This window comes from Prunus avium, chromosome 4 (genome assembly GCF_965620075.1).
Source record: "Prunus avium chromosome 4, drPruAviu1.hap1.1, whole genome shotgun sequence".
Classification (NCBI taxonomy): Eukaryota; Viridiplantae; Streptophyta; class Magnoliopsida; order Rosales; family Rosaceae; genus Prunus; species Prunus avium.
The window spans coordinates 35,603,554-35,624,724 of NC_142287.1; the positions used below are offsets into that span (position 1 = coordinate 35,603,554).

The following is a 21,171-nucleotide window of genomic DNA, read 5'->3' on the forward strand; positions in this document are numbered from 1 at the left end:
GGACTCTCCACGTATGTAAAAAAGTTGTGTAATCCCATTTCCGTACCATAATATTCTATCACACCTGCAATATGGAACTACTTAAAAAATATTTGTCAAATGTAAATTTGATTTTATAAGTACATAATATATATATATATATATATATATATATATATATATATTAACAGGTGAAGACACTTAAAAATAAAAAATATTAAAAAAAAAAACCCAAGTGTGCCTCTCTGAGACTTGAACCTGGACCATGAAGTTAATAATTAAAACAAAAACCAGCCCATCTAATATTAAACATTTTAATATTGTTGCTCGTTATATTTATTTGAACACCACTCTACATACCCTTTAATATGTATCTCTCTTTTTTAATCACTTTGATTAGTAGTTAGGTTTTACTTAGTGAATATTAAAGGAAAAAAGAAAAAAGAAACAAGAAAGATTGAATTACTATTTATTAAGTAACATAATTCATGAAGTTAATTAAAAAATTTAATACTAATTATTCACTAAATAAATAATAATTAAAATATAATTACTAACTTAACTAGTTAGATAAAGCAAATATATTCTTTAATTACTAACAATAAAATTTTAAAAAAATTAATTAACCCAAATATCCTAAGTTTAGATTTATTTTTTTAAAAAGGACCTTTCCCGACAAAATTTCGTCGGCGCAGGTCAACAGACCTTTCCCGACGAAAATTCGTCGGCAGAGGTTTATTCGTCGCGAAAAACCTTATCCGACAACCTTTTGCCGGCATAGGTCTGTGCCGACGAAATTTCGTCGGAAAAGGTGTTATGTTTATTTTATTTAAATTTTTAATTTTTGAAATATAAAATTAGTTTCTTTACTCTTTTTTTTTTTGGCTAACCTCTTTAATTTAATATATGTAATTAAGTAATATCTTATTAGCCTTAATATCTCCTATATTTCAACAATATATATATATATATATATATATATATATATTACTTATTTTCATTTGGGTGCCTTAATTAAAGTTCTCCAAAGCCCAAGAGCCCCAAGGCCCAAGTCTTTGATTAATATAATTATTATTAATCAGCGCCAAATCCAAAGCCGAGCCTATAGCCAAGCTAATTTAATGACAAAAGCATCAAAGTAAGATTAACAGGTGAAAACACTTAAAAATAAAAACTATTTAAAAAAATACCCAAGTGTGCCCTCTCTGTGACTTGAACCCTAGACCCTGAAGTTAATAATTAAAACAAAAACCAGCCCATCTAATATTAAACATTTTAATATTGTTGCTCGTTTTATTTACTTGAACACCACTTTCCATACTATATTGCTACTGTAACACTGCTTTCCATCTAATATTAAACATTTTAAATGAGTCCGCCCCATCACTTCCTATCTCCTATGTTCAAAACTGAAGTTTAGTTTGCATGACATTAAGAAAATGTAAGGAAAACCTGTCTGTGTTGTTACATTGGAAGATGTAATCCAATTTTACAGCAGAAAACAGTGTTTTTAGGGGTCTGAAGGACTCAAGCCGCCTTCAGCGTCTTGGGACGTCCAAGATCTCGAAAAGATACATGAAATCAAAAAAAGCTTTGCCTCAAACGGATAGCCGAGCACAAAGTTATGACCTTTCAAAGTTTGAACTCGTTTTAACAGCAGCTTTAGGGAGGCAGTTCATCCACCAACCTGTCCTAAAAAATAATTCTTCTCCTGCCCAGTGTATAGATCCCGAAAAAACGTGTCAAAACGAGTGCTCGCATTGGCAAAATGGTTAATTGAGCTCCAAGTTATGGCCATCCAAGTGCTCAACGCACATTTCAGATAACTTTCTGCAGCACACAAGCTGAAGCAGTGGCAAGCGACGCGGCGGGGACCTCTGCGACTGAAAGCTCGGTCAAGACCGCCGAAGTAGCCCACACGAGACTTGGCACACCTACGACCGTGGCCCCGGTTACCTCCAGCTCGGTCACAACCGTCGAGTCCTGGGACACCGGCGCTGGGGGCACGATTGCCACAACCATGGACAGCGGCGGCGACGACTAGGGCGGTTGGAAGCAAAATTTCGGTCAGAAACATGTAGCGCAATTCTAAGTAACAAAAGCTAAGTATAATGAAAACAAAGAAACGCTTACCGAGCGGAACACGATGCCGCTTGGACGGCTGGGAGCGGACGACAATGGCTCAACAGGCACGGTAGCAGCCAAGGAAGGCACGACAGAGACAGCCGAAGGGACTTCCGCTGGGACGGTCCGCGTTGGTTCTACAACAATGATTTCATCGTCTGGCACGTCCGTAGCGGCCTCTTCGGCGGCTTCCTCAGCGGCCTCTTCGGCGGCCTCCTCAGCGGCCGGCACTTCTGCGGATGCAGTCTCGGCATCCAGCATCCCAACCACTTCCTCGGCAGTGGCCGCCTCCTTCGCGGCCCGCACCTCCTCGACCACCATCTCGGCAGCGGCCGCTTCCTCTACATACGGCACCTCGGCCGTAGCTTCCTCCTCGACCACTACGACGTCCTGAGGAAAGAACCATATTACCAAAGTGTATAAAGAGGGGAGGGGGTGACCTGGAAAGTAAAGAGGAGGGAAGAATTCGAGGAATACTCACGGCCACAGGAGGGGCTTCACTTACAATCACAGGAGGGACTTCCTCCTCATCCTCGCCCCCCGAGAAAACAAGGAGGGCCCTCTTTCTCGGCCATTCTCGCACCGCCATCTCAGCCACGGCACCCTGGGCCGGTGCCGCCTCAGCCGGAGCAGCCCCAGTACTTGGACCTTCTCGACCCCTCTTGCGACCCGGGGCTGCGTATACGAAGAAAAAAGGGCAAAAGAAGTTAGGAGTAAGATAAACGAATAAAAGGGTGGCTCAAGGAGGACGAAGGAAATAATAATAAATAAAGTAAGAGTGCTTACCAGCAACGGCACTCGGCCGAGCAGGAGGAGAGGACGGCACGGTCCTATGGGCCAAGGTCTTCCGCGCCCCCACCACGGCCGTTGCCCTGGGAGTTGGGGCCGCGGTCGAAGCCGCGACCGTTGCTCCAGCCGAAGGAGGAGCCGTCACCATAGGTACGGCCACGGCCGTGGTACTCGGTCGAGGAGGCCTGGCTGATCCTTTCTTTACTTTGCTGCCCTTGAAGGGGAGGGGGTCCCAATCTGCATTCTTCAGGGCCATCCTCGCGGCCTCTTCAACAGGCCGGATAAATCTGGCCGAGATGCACTCCTCGTACCAGACCCTTCCATCTTCGTCATACACGTTACGACGCAACCAAGGCGTCAGAGTCAGGAAGGTCATCCCCTTTTGGAGTTGGAAGAAGATGCCAGCTACGCCATGCTGCTGGGAAACATCCGCCCTCCAGGACGAGAGCTGGTTCGTTGACAGGGGGAAGTGGGGCCGTCTGAATCAGGCCGAATTGCCGCGCCACGAAGTTCGGCAGGTAAACCTCGGCCCCGGCCTTGGACAGGCCGCAGTGAAGATCGTGCGACACTAGGAAGGAGGCCCAAATCTCCTTCAAATCATTCTCCGTCTCGCCATCTGGAATGACGGAGAGGTCGTGGTGTTATGCCCGTTCTCTTGGCCAGGCCATAGAAAAATTTGTAGCAGAGGGCCGAGGTGTTATGCTTCCTGGGGGATCGGGTTCAAACACCAAACCAAAGCCTCCCACGGAGCAACTTATATTTTCCTGTAATGCACTTTCAATATTTTACTTGCTTTCCTAGGAGTAGTGTTAGTTTGTAAGGAAAATCCGTTCATCAATATATCATACGACCCTTGTTTTTCAAGGCGCCGGAGCACCATCCCTGTTATTCGCTCATTCACCCCATATATCATACGACCGTCGCTCACTGAGCGACGCGCCGGAGCACCGCCCAAAACCCACCATCAACATCACCACTAAACGGCCTTGTAGCTCAGGCCGTGAACCTAACAGCCGAGATTAGTTCCTCTCTCGGCTACAATCGTTTGATTAGAAGCTAAGTCCAAACAGGCACATCACTTAACCATTCTATCCACATCAAACATCTCGACGCACGGTAGACCGTGCTGGCACGCCCGCGCACAACCGCACCGCATCCAAAAGCAGAAAGCCGCGTGTCAACGCATATCCCCTCGGCCTGGAACTCCAGGCCGTGAGATTTGCGCCGTAGACAATTATTTGATCTATAAGACATGGAGAGTAGTTTCTCGTAGTAGCCGTAAACTTTCACGCATGGAGTAAGGATATCAATTTTCTTTTGTTAGGGTGTCGAGGCATTTTCTAAGGAGGATCATGATCGAACAAACAAACTTCTAGAACGAGTAAAGCTTACTTGCTGTTATGAAGTGGTTGGGGATGAATTATTTTCTTTAAGACAGATGAAATAGCATCATATGTGTATTTGGTTTGGGTTTGGGTTTGGGTTGCTGCACCTCAAGATAATACAGTATCCCCAAAGCTGCAGGATTTATGGGGACATTATAGAGTTCAGCAGCCATTTTCATTACCTTCTTTATTGTGCAGCATCTAAGTCTTGCTTATTCCATCAAGAATCTTGATCAGCCATCTTTGTGCTTTTGAAATGCCAGCCAGATGTGGTAATAAACCATGATGCACTCTCTAAACCATATGCCATGTGAAATGAATCCTACTGCTGCTATGTCAGCTATTTCAGTTAATTGTAAGTTTTTGGTAAATTTTTCTTTTCTTTCCTCTATGAAATTGAAGATGTGTAGTTATTGAAAATGTCTTATAATTTCTCCTATTTATAAAAATTAGGTCGGTTGCTGCATAGCCTACATATCTAGGTCATGGACAAAAATTCTTAGTCATTTATCTATGCTTTATGCATATGATTTTCATATGGGAACAAATTAGGATGTACTAATTCCACAAAAGGAGAAGAGACGCAATTCATGGATGGCATACACTACACAAGCACAATAATTTCGGTTGAGGAGATTAAACCATTCTCCCCTGCAATTGATGCTAATTTAAGATTTCCCTTAGCTTGTTAGAGATTGAAGTGCTACGTCTATTAAAAGAAAGAGAGAGAGAGAGAGAGAGAGAGAGAGAGAGAGAGAGAGAGAGAGAGAGAGAGATTGAAGTGCTACTTAGATGGAGGTTTTTATTTATTATGGAATTTATGCTGAAATTTTAATTTTCATATTAATAAAATGTTTGTTGTCTGCAGCTTATTGCTGATACAAATTACTTCTTGTCACATTTCTATCTGTTCCACCCTCGACCTGCTGCCTCAATGGACAAGCCCAAGAGTTTGGAAATGGTTGTATATTTGTGTTGGCAATGGCGTCGAGGCATTCCTGTTACGTTGTGTTATGCTTGTGTATAACTGCTTTGTGATACAAGTGGTTTATATAGAAGCTCCGTTGTGGTTTTGGGAGCTCGCTAGTCTCTACTTCTGGCTTTTGGCTTTAGGGATTGCTTCATCTGTTGAAATGTTTTTTCTTCCTGTTGCCAATTGCACGTGTTAGATCCCCAGCCACAGGCAGTGTATTTCAGCACTTCCCCTCCCCATCGCTGTATTTTTTTATATGAAAAATGCTCACTCAGGCTCAAGGATTGAAATATCGGCCGATACACCGATATATCGATATTTTCAACTGTCGACATCGATATTGGGGGTAAGGCCATATCTTCCCATCGATATATGCCCGATAAGTGCGATATCCCCGATATTTTGCCGATATCCCCGATATTTCCCGATACCCATAACATAACCCAAAAAAAATTCAGAATTTTTGAAGGCAATTAAAGCAAATTAGAACCCAAAAATAGCTAATCCTTGCCCAGAACCCTATAATTTATTAATATGAAGAATCTATGCACAGTCCACTGCCCACATACCTCCAATCCATCTGAAGAGGACATGGCGATCAATTTTGTATCTATGAGCATAGGAACTAGACCTAGTACTAACTCAAATGAATCTTATGATGGCTATGGTTATGTCATGTCTAATTATAGTGGAACTAGTTATGGAGCTCAAGATGATGAAACAGATTATGGACCTACTAGTTTGGTTAATCCTAACTATCCCATTTATAGGAGGACATTAGGGAGCTCAAGAGAGACGTATGTGCACCATGTTCAACACATGGCTTACAAAGTTGTTCCTTATTGTTTGAACCTCATAGGAGCTCTTCATTTATGTAGATGGACACTTATCTGAATTGTAATCCAATGTTTAAACAAACTAAGGATTTATGCATGGTTTATTCATTCTAATCAACATTTTATTTTCAAACTTTTCATTAACGCGCATTACATACCACTTATATTTCATCATATGTATATCTTATTATTAGTAAATTTTGAGTTTTATTTGTTCAATACATTCATTGATAATGTAAATAACATCTATGAAAGTTTTACACCAAAATTATGTTCAATGCCTATAACTATCATTTTTGTTGATTTTTTCCCGATACCTAAAACGATAACGATATATCCCCTGAAATTTTCGTAAATTGGAGGCCCGATATTATCTGCACGGCCGATATTTTAATCATTGCTCAGGCTCCACCATCATCTCATTAAGCCTTTGACTATGTTACCGATGACAAAATAAACATTAATAACATGGGAGATTCACTATTATACCCAATGTAGGAGCACAAATATCTCAACAACCACTGGACGGGTTATTGATATACTGTTGATAACATTTAAAATCATTTGAAAATTCAATTAAACTCCATCAACTATATAACTCTTTTAAAATCATTTTAAATCTAAATTGCCCTCCTTAAAAAATATTCTAAAAGGTATTCATACTGCTACAAAAGTGGGATAAAGGCACGATCTAAAGATCACAAAATTAACAAAGTTCAGGTCTCTTTGAATTACATTGTGCACAAATATGCAGTATTTGTGTGATATGTAAAGAAGACACAATAATTTTGTGTCCAATGACAACAGAAAAAGCAAATAATTGTGCCTAAGCGATTTAAGCACAAATATTGTGGCCAAATATCATAGCATAGAGTTTGTCACTACACTTTTTGAATAGTTGAAGCTTTTTTAACCATGAAAAATATACTTTTGTGCATTTTTCTTACATATTGTACTAATAAAAAATTCTAACCATAAAACATTATTTGTGCCTTATACCAATAAAAAGCATGTTTCTTGTTACTCACACTATTATGGCTTAGTATTGGGCACGAAAATTGAATTTTGTGGCACTGCACACGTATGATAGTCTTTTTTTTTTTTTTTTTTTTCATAATCAAAGTATGATAGTCTATACTCTATAGATAGAGCACGGATATTGAAATTGTGATCTTTTAAATGGCTATAGAGCACGAATGCTTTAAATTGTTTCCAAATACTGTAAATAAAGTAAAAAGTAATGATCGCTCTCTCTCTCTCTCTCTCACTGAAATACACAAGAAATGCGTAAGATGAAACTATTTTGGTGGAGCTGTAAGAATTTCGTTCATGTTGAATTGTAATTGAATATTTTGAATGCAATTATTTATCATATTCTTTTACGGATTGTTTTTTAATATATTCTGTGTTAGTTTTGTTAATTTAATTCTTTGAAGAATTAAATGATGAATAAGGGAGTCCAATTTGGAAGAATAGAGTAGAGAGTTGGAAGGATAAAAAGGATAAAAAGAGCAACAAGAAAAAGGGTGCACCTAAGGAGGAAAAAGTGGCTCAACTTCCCACTTGAGCAGCAGATGACAGAGAACCAGTAAAAAGATGCTATACAAGAAAGAAGATAAAGCCCTTTCAAAAATAATAATGATAGGATGCATGGCTAAACAAAAGTATTGGCGGCAAACGACATCAAAGAACACTTCTTTTTCTTTTTCTTTTTCTTTTTCTTTTATGGTATGCAGTCAATCTCATCCAACATAGGGATACATGGCCACATGTAAAAGTCAAATTAAATATTGCAAGCATGGTCTTAAATATCGATAATATCCCCGATATTATCCCGATAATATCTGATTTTTGGGGGTCCGATATTTTAACAACTAACCATATAGTTATCGTCAATATATCGATATTATCCCGATATTATCCCGATAATATCGGAAAGATATTTTCAACACTTTTATGAATGATTTGGTCAATATATCGAGATATTATCGATAATATCCCGATAATATCCCGATATGAAACTCAAAAAATGTAGAGAACTGAAGTAGCTCATTGAACTGATTTGGGCACTCTACGGAAAGCATGTCTCCTAGAGTAATACAAAAGTAGCTCATTGAGCTAATAAACAAAGCATGTCTAGCCGACAGAATGCTCACATGCTTTTACAAAATGGATAAAATATAAAACTTAGCTTTGGATTCCTGGCTTGGTTTACAAAATGGATAAAATATAAAACTCACCAACGTTTTTTCAACTTACATTACTTACCCTACCATTCAACCACTCACCTGCTTTTACTTACCCTACCATGGCAGTAGGCGGGCAGGACCAGGAATTGGTGCCATAGGGAAGAACTATACTCGTAGAGAAAGAGGCAAGGGGACATTGTCAAGTCAAGAAGATGACTCGTTATCTATAACTTCGGACTCTGTTGGAGTAGGAAGTAGTAACTATGGTTATACTCATAACCAACCATTTCCCTACTCTTCATATCCCATTCCTGTTGGGATGGAATCAAGCGACACATGGAAAGAATCCGAGACTCAATCTTCAAATGATTTTGCTTATGGACAACGTCAACCAATCTCGGATCCATATGGGTGGCATGTTAACAATTACATGGAAAACTATTTTGGGGATTTATCATTTGATGACTACTCTTCAAAATATACTTACTCTACACATAGAGATGATGAAGATAGTGAAAATTTTGAACCTCATAGGAACTCTATGTGGTACTAAGTCACTCATGTATCTTACCATGCAATGTATAAAGTGTAAAATATTGTAGTAATTCATTATATATAAATGATTATGGTGTGTTTAATCTTCTTTCATTAATTACTACATATTTCTACACTTACGGTGTTTGCCAGCTCGCTATATAATCAACTTAAATCAATTAAATCCATCATGCAATGCATTTCCTTCCAATTTTTTGTGATAAACTAATAGATAATTGACTAAATAAACATCCTACAAAGTTTCAATAAAAATTTCCAAGTTTTTCTTACAATTTCCGTGGTTTTTATTCAATTTTTTCCGATACCGATAATATCCCGATATTTCCGTGTTTTTTGACTTCCGATACTTCCGATACCTCCGATATTTAAGACCATGATTGCAAGAGATGTACTCATAAAGTGAGTTACTTTACAAGTCCAAACAAGATTACAATTATTTAAAAACACTTAAAATAAAAATTGTAAAAATTTGTTGAAATTGAAATTAACATTTAATCTTTGCTTTAACTTTTAGACTACGTTAACTCTCCATTCTCTACCATTTCAGTGGAACCAGTATAAGGGTTCCAAGAAAAATTAGTTTTTCCCTCACGGCTCGGACACGTAAAAGTCAAGTGTTCACCTATCTTCCCACAATGTAAACAATTCTTAAGAATTGCACATCCATCGCTTTCGCCACAAAAGCCACAACATGAGTCTCTAAAGAGGCAACCACACAAATTACAAACTACCACACACCTCTTGCCAACAATTGCGTTCTTTGGGACATGATACCTGTAAGGGCATGTTTGCGAAAAGTAATCACCCACCTTTAAACAAAACTGACATTCACGACCTGTGTGCAATATGTTGATCCATTGTTAAATACAATAAAAGCAATAAAAAGAATCAATTATTATTGTTATTATCATTTATACGATGAATGAATGAAAATGATAAAACTCAAAAATCAGTATTGTAAGCACATTACATAGAATAACAACAAATACATAGATGTTATAAGAGATTTAAAATATATATATATATATGTAAAAAGAGAAGCTGTAGGCGCTTTTTTTTTGTCCTTAAAATCAAAAGCTTACCAACAAGTTTTTCAGAATACGAGTCATCAGTCTCCGATTCATCAGTCCACGATTCATCATCAGTCCCCGATTCATTAGCCTTGCTACCAGTTTCCATGCAATTACATTGTTAAATACACAAAGAAAAAAAGGTGATGATGCCAAAGAAGTTAGAATGAATGACTTTTATGATCCCATCAACAAATAACGATATTATTAAATATTGGCTATATCATGCACACACCAAAATAACTTTGCTGGAAAAAATCATCTTCAAAAACTGATTCAAAATTTTGACAATATTTGACAATATTTGATTCAATAGTCTTGCTCCCTGTTTCCATGCAATTACATTGTTAAATACAAAAAGAAAAAAGGTGGTGATGTCAAGAAGTTAGAAGGAATGACATTTATGATACCATCAACAAAAAACGATATTATTAAATACCGGCCATGCCTCATTCACACACTTAAATAAATTATATGGAAAAAATCATCTTCAAAAACTGATTCAAAATTTTGGCATAATATAGATGTTATGTCATAAGAGATTAAAAAAAGGAATACATGTAAATAGAGAAGCTGTGGGTGAATTTTTTTTTCTATTTTTTTTTCTGTCCCTAAAATCCAAATCTTACCAACAAGTTTTTCAGCTTCCGATTCAATAGGCTCTAATTCAACAGCCTTGCTCCCTGTTTCCATGCAATTACCTTGTTAAATACAAAAAGAAAAAAAGGTAATGATGTCAAAGAAGTTAGAAGGAATGACATCTATGATCACATCAACAAATAACGATATTATTAAATATCGGCCATGCATCATGCACACACCAAAATAAATTGGCTGGAAAAAAACATCTTCAAGAATTGATTCAAAATTTGGCATAACTTACATGTAATGTCATAAGAGATTAAAAAAGCGAATATATGTAAATAGAGAAGATGTAGGCGCATTTTTTTTCCTTTTTTCTTTGTCCCTAAAATCAAAAGTTTACCAATAAGTTCTTCAGCCTCTGATTCAACAGAGACTTGCTACCTGTTTCCATGCAATTACATAGTTAAATACAAAAGAAAAACATACTGATTAAACGAAAGAGGAAAAACATACTGATTGGCTTTGGCCGGTGGATTTGCAAAAGTGGAGACACAAGGCCGCCGTCCATGACTGTGTGTGCTCGGAAGGGAAAAACGCCGCTTTGGATTTAGGGTAAATATAAAACTGCCGCTTGGGATTTAGGGTGAATTGTGAGAGAAAAGAGACGGGGTTATTATATAGGCCCCAGTGGGCTGCCTAATCCTAAAGTCTATAGGAATCCTTCCGCGTCCTCAATTAGAAGGTTTTACTATTTTAACTTTTGAAAAAAGGATTTTTATAATTTGGAAGCCTAATAACACTGTCGACCGCCAAAGCGAGTAACAAGAAGCGCAGGACCGAGCCTCAGCTCGCCAAATCGGATCACCTCGATCTCGACCTCTCCAAGTTCGTTTTCCTATAATTTCTGCAGTGTGAGAATTGCTTGAAGACTGAAACTGCCAAGTTCCAAGCACTCTATGAGAAGTTTTGCAAGGACCAAGCCAACCATCTACAGGCCTTGAAAGGTAGTTCCTTACAGTTTCCAAATCTTGTAATTGCATCTGATTTTTCTTCATACTAAAAAGCGTTTCTGTGTAACTGGATTGTAATTGTAATTAATAGCATAAATTCAATTAGATAGGTATTTACCTAATCAGAAACTAGCTTATTTGTCTGCATATAGTGATTTACCAAAGTTTCTTATCAGCAACTAGCTTTTTTGTCTGCACACTTTCGGTTTCGGATTTCTATGGATAGGAAGCCTGCTTTTTTATACTCTGCACACAGAACATGACACTGTCTACTGTCATCTTTTGCACGTAGCCCTTTAGTTTGGCTCCATTTTCCAGTAACAAGTAAAATTTAAGAGCATCATATCAAAACTGCAGAACAGGCCTTGCAATTATTAGCTAATATAAGCCATCGACTCTGTTAAGCATTGTTGTTCTATGTGACAGGCATCATTTCCAACTATGAAGAAGAGAAGGAAAGGCTCTGCACACGATATGAACAATTGAGTAAGCAACAAAACTCCCTTACTCCTCCTTATAGTGAAATCGAATACAACAAAATTTTCTGATGGGTTGATGTCATGTCAGGAAAGAAAGAAAGGAGTCTGATATCTGAGCATGAGAAAGCTTGTACTGATAAAATTGCTAAACTGGAAGAGTCATTGAAAAAGAAGAAGCAGGTACCTCTCTCTCTCTCTCTCTCTCTCTCTCTTCCTTGAAAATAAAAAGAAGAAGAAGCTTGTACTGATATCTCCATGTATATGCAAACATGTCTCAACACCACATTTTCTGTTTATAAACTCAGGATGACAGAACTTTCAGTATTCTGAGAAAGACTCTTGGCTCATTTCTGGAGAGTGACGAGGACATCCCTGCTGATGATTGAATGAACATTCAACTGTTTGAGCTCAAGTTTCCAGTTACTCTTTCCCCCTAAAAGACGTTACGTTTATTAATTCTTGCAATATGATATGGTACATGTTTCTGCCATAGGTGTAAAGTTGAATTTCATATAAAGTACCACATTATTACATGCTGCATGTGCAAAATGTTTAAAATTAGTCACAAATTTTCCTATGTACAATTTCTTATTGGGCTTATTTAATTGGGTGATTTTCTTTCATTTATTTATTGCTTTAACTTGCATCATTGACAATGGATTATATAAGTTTAGTTGATGACAGAAAAAGTTAGAAACCATGAATTACACATTTGAACTCAATTCTAAATTCCTAATCTCAATTCCTTATCTAATTGATTTATGAATTTAAAGCAACCCTGGCACATTCATAGCCAGTTTCTCATGAGAGGGTGGGAAGCAGTAACCTTGATTACAATCCTGGCAATTATATCCAACTACTTAAGAGAGGTCGTCGAAGCCACGATTCATATGCATACATGACACTGCCACATCACCTTCCCTTTCCTATGTGTACAAATTGCAATTCATTTGCGATAAAAACAAAACCCAATGTTAACAAAAGCATGACATTGACAGCCAACGACATAAAAGACTACTTTTTCCCCCCTTTTTCTTTTATTGTATATATGCAGTCAATCTCAGTCAACATTGGGATACATGGCCACATGTAGGAGCTGAATTAAATATTGCAGGAGATTTAGTCATGGAGTGAGTTGCTCTCCATGCCCACGAAAATTGCAATTATTTTAAAATTTTTAAAATAAAAATTCTAAATGTTTGTTAAATTGAAATTAACATTTAATCTTTACTTTAACTTTTAGAGTAAAGTTAACCGTCCGTTCTCTACTACTATTTCAATGGAAAGAACAAGAACTAATGTAAGGGTCACAATAAACATAAGTGGGGACTCCGCTCGCGATTCGGGCACATATAAGTCATGTGTTCACCATAATTCCCACAATGTATACAATTCATGCGAATTGCAAATCCATCGCTTTCGCCACATCTGGAACAACAGAACTCTCTAAAGTGGCACCCACAACAATGACAAATTACCACACACCTCTTGCCAACAATTGCATTCTCTGGGACATGATACCTGTAAGGGCATAGTTGCGTAAAGTGGTCACCCACCTTTAAACAATACTCACATTCATGACCTGTGTACAATATTTTAATCTATTGTTAAATACAATAAAAGTAATAAAAATAATCATTTTTTATTTTTTATTTTTTTTAAACAATAAATGAATGAAGATGATAAAACTAAAAAATCAATATTGTGAGCACATTACTAGAATAACAACAAATATGTAGATGTTATGTCATAAGAGATTAAAAAAACAAAAATATGTAAATATAGGCGCATTTTTATCTTTTTCTCTTTGTCCCTAAAATCAAAAGCTTACTAATAAGTTTTTCAGTCTCCGAATCATCAGCCTCGGATTCATCAGTCTCCGAATCATCAGCCTCGGATTCATCAGCCTCGGATTCATCAGTCTCAAAATCATCAGTCTCAGAATCATCAGTCTCGGATTCAACAGCCTCGCTCCCTGTTTCCACGCAATTACATTGTTAAATACAGACAGAAAAAATAATTGGCTGACGGTATTTCATCGATTCCATGATGGGTTATTGGCTGACGGTATACAAACACCAAAACAACTGCCGGAGAAATCATATCTTTAAAAGGAAAAGCATACATACCGGTTATTGGCGTATCGAAGTTGATGGGGACCATAGTTGGCGATAAAAGGTCCTTTCCGCCGCCGTCCTTATAGAGCACCTCCGACTGGGAATCGAATTTCAGGCACTCCAAAGATGATACGTTGTCCATGGCTGTGTAGATCTTGGTGTTTGGCTTTGCGGTTGTGAGAGAAAAAAGGACGGGCGGTTTGGGTTTAGGGTGAACTGTGAGATAATGAAAAGGGGCGTTTCTTACTTACATGTTATATAGGCGGTTTGGCATGATTGAATAACCGACCCTATTATGACCATATTAATCAATATTATTTTTTCCATTTCAGTGTTGATTAAATAATAAATTATGATTAAAACTAATAGACCCCAATGCACGCATCTGTAATAAGCATGGCATTTATTTCTAGTTTTGATTTGGTTTCGGATTTTCGTTTTCTCAACTAGAGCAGGAATACTCTTTGGTGATTTTGGGTCTCAAATATAGGAAGGTAATTAATGTGGTTTTTTCCTTTGTTTTACGTTTCCTTTTATTTTCAAGTTTGCGCTAACAATGGTCCTTCATGCCTAGTTGACAGCTTTTCTGTTTACGATTTTATTTGACTGGTCTGTTAACTTACAACTATTGTATTTAAACTCCTTATTTTTCGAGCATAAGATAATATACTTGTGCTACAAATTGCAATTCATTTAAACAAAACACCATGCAGACAAAATCATACGATGCAATGCATGGCTATGGAATTTGTGGCAGACGACATAAAAGCGCATTCCTTTTTCTTTTTCTTTTATTGTATGCATTCCCATCCCCAACCACAGAAAGATAGGGCTGCATATAGGAGTCGAATAAAAAGAAGAAGAAGCTTGTACTGATATCTCCATCCATGTATATGATAACAATATTAGGCCCCGTTTGGGATTGCTTTTTTTGGCCAAAAACCTGCTTCACTTTAAAGTTAAGCAGTTTAAGGTGTTTGGTAAAAAAAAATATATATCCCGATTATTTTAAAAGCAATGGCCTTTTGACAGCAGCTTTTAAAAGCAGGTTATGGGTTGCTTTTCAAAGCTGCTTTCAAAATAAGTAGAGATGAACATTTAATGAATTTTTTTAATTCCCAAAATACCATCATTCATTTTAAAAAATGACACCACCTCCACTTCCACATCCGCATCCAACTCCACCACTTGCACCACCACATTCACTACCTCCACAACCACCGACACCCACCACCACTTCCACATCCACATCCAACTCCACCACTTGCACCACCACATTCACTACCTTCACAACCACCTCCACCACCACCACCACCACATCCTCCTCCTCCTCATCCTCCACCACCACCTCCTCATTCACCTCCACCTCCACATCCACAACAACCACCACCACCACCACCACAACCACCACCTCCTCCAAAACCTCCAAATCCACCACCAGCTCCACAACCAACATCATCACCACCACCACCACCACATCCTCCTCCTCCTCATCCTCCGCCACCACCACCTCATCCACCACCACCTCCACAACCAACACCACCACCTCCACCTTCATCACCACCACCACCTCCACTTCATCACTATAACTACCACCACATGATTTGTACATAACACTTTTAACATCATGTCTATTTTAGTCATTATTCTGTTTGTGCCTAATAAATCACGGCCATGAACTGACCGAAGGAGCCCCTTTTTTCGCGGCCCTAGCACTTGCTCATGAGACTAAAACGCGGCGTTTCGCCAAGGCATTTTGGCCCTTCTGAAAACAAAGGAGAAATTGCTAAGGCGTGATCATCTCAGCCTCGATTATAGGCCGAGGCCGAGGCCGAAACAAAGTCACGGCCAAAGGTAGTAAAGTCAAAATCATCACGTGACAGCAGGGTCCCATGCTTCATTTAATGAAGTAATGCCTCTGTTTATTGCAGCAAACCCACTGATCACAAATAAACATTTAATGCATGAGGGAAGGTGGGAAGTGACTGGAGTCAGAATTTGGTAATGGAATCAGAATGATTAGACGCAGACATTCTCACAAGAATTCTTACAGCTTGAGAAAGTAGGTCACCAGTCATCAGAGCAATAAATGCGTCTCCACGGCTAGGGGCGCAGAACCCACGATCAGGGCGGCGGCCGAGATTTACCAAGATTTATGGAGTCACACCACCATGCTTCACGATCCCAAATGTCGATTGGACTACCCACTTGCTCTGGTCAGGCTCCACCATGCAGGTTTTCAGCCTCGATTACTCCTCCAGAGCTCTTCCTATAAATACAAGGCTCAAACTATGTTCAAAGGGTTCAAACACCAAACAAAAGCCTCCCACGGAGCAAATTATATTTTCCTGTACTGCACATATCATACGACCCTTGACTTTCAAGGCGCCGGAGCACCATCTTTGTTACTATTTCATTCACCCCATATATCATACGACCGTCGCTCCTTGAGCAGCGTGCCGGAGCACCGCCCGAAACCCACCACCAACACCACCATTAAACGGCCTTGTAGCTCAGGCCGTGAACCTGACAGCCGAGAACCGTTCCTCTCTCGGCTACAATCACTTGATTAGAAGTTAAGTCCAAACAGGCGCACCACTCAAACACTCTATCCACACCAACACCTCGACGCACGGTAGACCGTGCTGGCACGCCCGCGCACAACCGTACCACATCCAAAAGCAGGAAGCCACGTGTTAACGCTCATCCCCTCGGCCCGGAAAACCTGGCCGTGAGATTTGCGCAGCCAACATATTCACAGTTACAACAATTTTATATTAAAATTTACCAAACGTTTTTTACATAGCTTTTTGTGCTAACAGCACTTTAAAAATATTGTTTACCAAACATAGAGCTGCTTTACTTTACAGCTAATTATTTTCAAAGCACAGCATAAGCAATTTTTTTTAAAAGTGACAGCAATCCCAAACTGGGCCTTAGTTAGTTTGTATTCAGTTAAGCTGTCACGTGTGTGCTCACGTGTTGTTAGTTAGTATTAGCTGTAATTGAGTTTGACCGAAAGAAAAATAGGTTTTTACAAATGAGTCTATTTTAGTGTGGCTAATTTGTTTTTATAAAAATTTTAACAAAACAATGGTTTCACGCTTAAATCGAATCAAAAATTCTATAAAATGGCATTATATATGGCCCTTAGGTGAGGCCCTATTTCTTAACTGTGGGATCAAATTAATCAGCCTAATTCAACAGTTAGAAAATAGGAATGACTCTAGATTGAACGGAACCAATTGGACAGAATCGATACCAAACCAAACTAATTATTTTATTTGGTTCGATTTTCGATTTTTGTAGTGGAGGGAGCCATATCGACACCATGCGCATGCCTAATTGAAACCACTATTATGTACCTGTAAGATTAGGGCCTGGCGCTATTATGTACCTGCGCTGACTCTCCTGCCGACGTTGTATGGTTAAATTTCGAAAAATCGGCCTAGCCGCTAGGCGGGCCCTTCTATTAAAAATAAAAAATAAAAAATATCCCTCCTTATCGTTGAAAACTAAACTTGTCCGACTCCCACCGAACTAGTCGTTGGTTTGTCGACAGCATCAAACAGTCGAACGACAGTGTTTTGATGCGTCTTCTAACCCAAACCCAAAATGAATTTGTCGTCGTCTCAATCACAGATAAAGCTTTTGGCTTGGATTTGATTTGAATTGATTGATTGGGTGAAGCAAAGCAAAAAGATGTTGGAGAAGATCGGGTTGAAGGCAAAGCCATCATTGGGAGGGAATACTTGGGTGGTTGACGCCTCACACAGTCAGGGATGTACTTCTCAGTTCACCTTCGTCAATCGCCAGGTTCATTTTTTTTCTCCTTCCCTCCATCTCCGATCCACTGACCCATCTATGAGTTCTTGACAAGTTCTTTTGTTTCTTCATTAGAGCATCTCCAACCGATATGTCAAAAGTGCCATATAGACATTTAACGGCTAGAAATAACATCTCACCTCACTTCAACCGAATTGTCGAAGCTGATGTGGAATGAAGGCTGGAGGTTCAGCTGTTATTTTTGACATCCCAAAAGCAAGACGTCAAATGAATATTTTATTATTTTTTAAAGACAGCTGGTTGTTACTTTCATTTATTATTTTCCTTTTTTATTATTTTATTCTTTATCTTGAATGATTTGACTGTTACAATAATTATTTATTTGACATATCGGGTGGAGTGTAAAACTGTGTAAATGTCAAATTGCCACATCAACCATCAAATTTAAATTTGATGTTTGGTATTTGACATATCCCTCGGAGATGCTCTTACCCATGCCTCAAAATCTCTGCTTTTTTAATTTTATATGTGAACTCAACCTTGATTTCGATACTGAGCTTCGTGGCTTTCCATTTTGAACCTTGTGGAAACCGTAGATTGTTTATTTTGTCAGGCCCATGCTTATTTAGTTTAAGAATTTATTGGGGATTTATAGTTTGTGTTGTGCAAAGAAATTATATAAAGGACTTGTTATCCAACTCAAGCTTATTTGCAGGTTATTCTAGGATTGAATGTGATATTTATTTCTAGTCTCTGGGTCTTTTTCTGATTCTTGATTATATGCAATGTGGAATTTCAGCATCATTGCCGGAGGTGTGGGGGCTTGTTTTGCAACAGCTGCACCCAGCAAAGAATGTTTTTTACGCGGGCAAGGTGATTCGCCTGTGCGCATTTGTGAGCCTTGTAGAAAGCTAGAAGAAGCAGCAGCACGCTTTGAGAGAGACATGGGCACAAGACTAACCTCTTAACTTTCTGTGCAGGCAGTTTGAAGTTGAATCAAAGCCTGAGGATGAAGTTCTGAACCAAAGTGAGAGAAGTGAGAATTCTTGAAGCATTGAACTTGACCGTCAGATCAGAGTAATAGACATGTTACTGATCAAACACCTTTTGATTGATATAGCGGAAGCATGAGGTTAACATATCAAAATTTTATACGCCCATGAGAGGAGCTTCGGAAATGGAAATCCTGTACAGATTTGCTTTCCTTTCAGATGAATTGTTGTTTACCCAAGGCCTCGACACTCATAAAGTTGCGATTTCAGCTGCAAACTATCGAACTGACTGTAGGCTTGTTTGCTTGTATTTGTTATTCTTTTTGGTCCCTCCTTTATGCTATTATTCTTTTGTATCCTTCTAGTTTTTCACCATACGAGAGCAGGCAAGAGACACACTGGTATGCGAAATATGATAGCTTAATGAAAATGTCTTACTTTCGTCCATAGTCCATGTGATTAGCATTTTCTTAAAGTCGGGAATTCTCTCATGGGCCAATCTAAATATTTTTCCGCAAGCAATTATAAGCTCTTAAACTCACACACAGTGATCACCCAACAACAGAAAAATGGAACCATGAGTATCATGGCATTGCCTTATTGTAAGTATTTGAGAAACATTCAAACATTACATGCCACAACAAATTCCGAAGTTTGTTTTATGTATAAGATTCTACACCCAATTGCATCATTTTCCCAAAGGTTTCACATAGACCTCTGCAAAGCCATGGATAATACTTCTTCTTTGCCAATCAAATGTGCTTTCCAAGGAAGGTGACGATCAGCTGATTAACCTCTTCTGGTGATTGTTCTTGCACGAAATGCGTTCCTTCAGGCAGAAATACAATCTCCAAATTGGGGACGAATTGTTTCACCTTTCCACTGTTTATATAATCCTCCATCCCTGGAAACTTGTTTACATAATCCTTGCCTCCCATTATGAAAAGCGCCGGAGCTTTAACATTTGGATCCGTTATGCCGGGGTCTTCTCTAAGTGCCCTGTCAATAACAAGTATGTACTTACAACTCGGTCAAATTAGCATAAATAAACTACTTTCAAGAGCCCTTCGGTCACTCATAAGTGAATCTATTATCAATTGCATTACCTATATGGAACTTGCAGTGCAGTTTGAAAGCCCGATTTCTCATACAAAGCTCCGTATGCTGCAAGATCTTCCTCCTTGAACCAAGGGGGAAGAGGGGTAGATGGATCCACCAAGTCCATGATCTCCTGGTTTTCTGCAGCTATTGGTATTTCACTTTTGGAGAACAGGATGTAAACATTCCGGACAACTGTTTTCGCATCAAGTCGCCCAAAATCAGCCTCTGCCCGGCCAGGCTCCTACAATAGAGGTAACAGTTAGTTGCAAACTCTCAAGCAAGTCGTGCTTGTGCAGACACTGAACAGATAACCAAGACCAACTAAATGCACACAACACCTGCCATCTTGAAATGTAGAAACCTTCAGGAAGGAGTTTCTCGAATGCACGAGGGCCTGGCGGCATGTACGGCACTCCCATTGTCACAACTCCCAAGACCCTCTCGGGGTGTAGAAGAGCAAATGTATATGCTGGCCGAGCTCCAAAATCTTTTGCGATGAGAAAAACCTGTGTAAATTTTATGAGTGAGCAGACCGAAGTGTTACATTGCATCTGAACAGGCAATCAATTATCTTATGCTCAGTGCATAATTTGGCTGATATGTTTAGGCAATATTAAAAAGAATACGAGATCCTAACAAATATATCTGCAAAACGTAAGAGAGAGAGAGAGAGAGAGAGAGAGAGAGAGATAATGAAGTTGGTACCTTAGGAATAGCAAGGGAATCAAGAATTCCAAGGAGGTCACTGTTAAGGTCACGGTAGGAGGTCTTATCGGGTTGGGGAGGCCGGTCGGAGAGTCCGTATCCACGGTAGTCGGGCGCGATGGCCCGGAAGCCGGCGCGGGCCAGAGCAATCATCTGGTGCCGCCACGAGTACCAAATCTCCGGGAAGCCGTGCAGGAACACGACCACGTTGGAACCTGTAACACAAAAGAGAGAAAGCACCACCAAGTCCAACGACGGCGGCGTTCGATCGATCATTTGATGAAGAATGAATACGGTGTACCGTAAGGACAAAGTATGTTGGTGGATGGTTTCTGACCTGTTCCGATGTCGGCTACGTGGAGCTTTAGGCCTTGTACGGTTATGTACTTGTGCTGAATTTCCTCCATTTCAGACAAGATAGAGTTCAGTTCAGTTCAAGTTTCAAGTTCGGAGGATAATGATAGTCTTAATCAAAAGAAGACTTAAACAGGACAAA

General features: G+C 39.1%; 3 protein-coding genes, 1 long non-coding RNA gene and 1 pseudogene across 5 annotated transcripts; 2 read left to right on the top strand and 3 right to left on the bottom strand.

The window, feature by feature from the left end:
- Positions 1 to 9,527: 9,527 nt before the first annotated feature.
- Positions 9,528 to 11,177, bottom strand: LOC148295312 (uncharacterized). Its single transcript, XM_088251495.1, has 4 exons — positions 10,999 to 11,177; positions 10,530 to 10,601; positions 9,913 to 9,995; positions 9,528 to 9,665 (listed from the first exon to the last, which is right to left on the bottom strand). The coding sequence occupies exons 1-4, from the start codon at positions 11,051 to 11,053 to the stop codon at positions 9,642 to 9,644; spliced, it is 234 nt and encodes a 77-aa protein (XP_088107621.1). The 5' UTR covers positions 11,054 to 11,177; the 3' UTR covers positions 9,528 to 9,641.
- On the top strand, positions 11,052 to 12,360 carry LOC148295313 (uncharacterized; annotated as a pseudogene). Its single transcript, XR_015835341.1, has 5 exons — positions 11,052 to 11,059; positions 11,275 to 11,489; positions 11,922 to 11,981; positions 12,063 to 12,154; positions 12,280 to 12,360. The product of XR_015835341.1 is annotated as an uncharacterized LOC148295313 (transcript).
- A 625-nt stretch (positions 12,361 to 12,985) lies between these two features.
- Positions 12,986 to 14,340, bottom strand: LOC110748399 (uncharacterized). The gene is made up of 3 exons (XM_088252679.1): positions 14,104 to 14,340; positions 13,806 to 13,949; positions 12,986 to 13,556 (listed from the first exon to the last, which is right to left on the bottom strand). Exons 1-3 carry the CDS (start codon positions 14,231 to 14,233, stop codon positions 13,282 to 13,284), a joined length of 549 nt encoding a protein of 182 aa, XP_088108805.1. The 5' UTR covers positions 14,234 to 14,340; the 3' UTR covers positions 12,986 to 13,281.
- Positions 14,341 to 17,743: 3,403 nt separating this feature from the next.
- On the top strand, positions 17,744 to 19,143 carry LOC110766757 (uncharacterized). Its single transcript, XR_015835523.1, has 3 exons — positions 17,744 to 17,907; positions 18,677 to 18,750; positions 18,858 to 19,143. It is a non-coding gene; the product is annotated as an uncharacterized LOC110766757 (long non-coding RNA).
- A 286-nt stretch (positions 19,144 to 19,429) lies between these two features.
- LOC110766755 (epoxide hydrolase 2-like) lies at positions 19,430 to 21,171 on the bottom strand. The gene is made up of 5 exons (XM_088251396.1): positions 21,013 to 21,171; positions 20,676 to 20,890; positions 20,309 to 20,476; positions 19,976 to 20,211; positions 19,430 to 19,868 (listed from the first exon to the last, which is right to left on the bottom strand). Exons 1-5 carry the CDS (start codon positions 21,080 to 21,082, stop codon positions 19,622 to 19,624), a joined length of 936 nt encoding a protein of 311 aa, XP_088107522.1. The 5' UTR covers positions 21,083 to 21,171; the 3' UTR covers positions 19,430 to 19,621.

Coding starts and splice junctions, on each gene's coding strand:
- LOC148295312 (XM_088251495.1), bottom strand. CDS start 11,053: ATGGACGGCGGCCTTGTGTCTCCACTTTTGCAAATCCACCGGCCAAAG. Junction 9,996..10,529: donor GGAAGCTGAAAAACTTGTTG/GTAAGATTTGGA, acceptor GGAAACTGGTAG/CAAGGCTAATGAATCGGGGA. Junction 9,666..9,912: donor GTATTCTGAAAAACTTGTTG/GTAAGCTTTTGA, acceptor TATTGCACACAG/GTCGTGAATGTCAGTTTTGT.
- LOC110748399 (XM_088252679.1), bottom strand. CDS start 14,233: ATGGACAACGTATCATCTTTGGAGTGCCTGAAATTCGATTCCCAGTCG. Junction 13,950..14,103: donor CTTCGATACGCCAATAACCG/GTATGTATGCTT, acceptor GCGTGGAAACAG/GGAGCGAGGCTGTTGAATCC. Junction 13,557..13,805: donor GGAGACTGAAAAACTTATTA/GTAAGCTTTTGA, acceptor TATTGTACACAG/GTCATGAATGTGAGTATTGT.
- LOC110766755 (XM_088251396.1), bottom strand. CDS start 21,082: ATGGAGGAAATTCAGCACAAGTACATAACCGTACAAGGCCTAAAGCTC. Junction 20,891..21,012: donor CGTAGCCGACATCGGAACAG/GTCAGAAACCAT, acceptor TTTGTGTTACAG/GTTCCAACGTGGTCGTGTTC. Junction 20,212..20,308: donor TCTACATTTCAAGATGGCAG/GTGTTGTGTGCA, acceptor CCTCTATTGTAG/GAGCCTGGCCGGGCAGAGGC.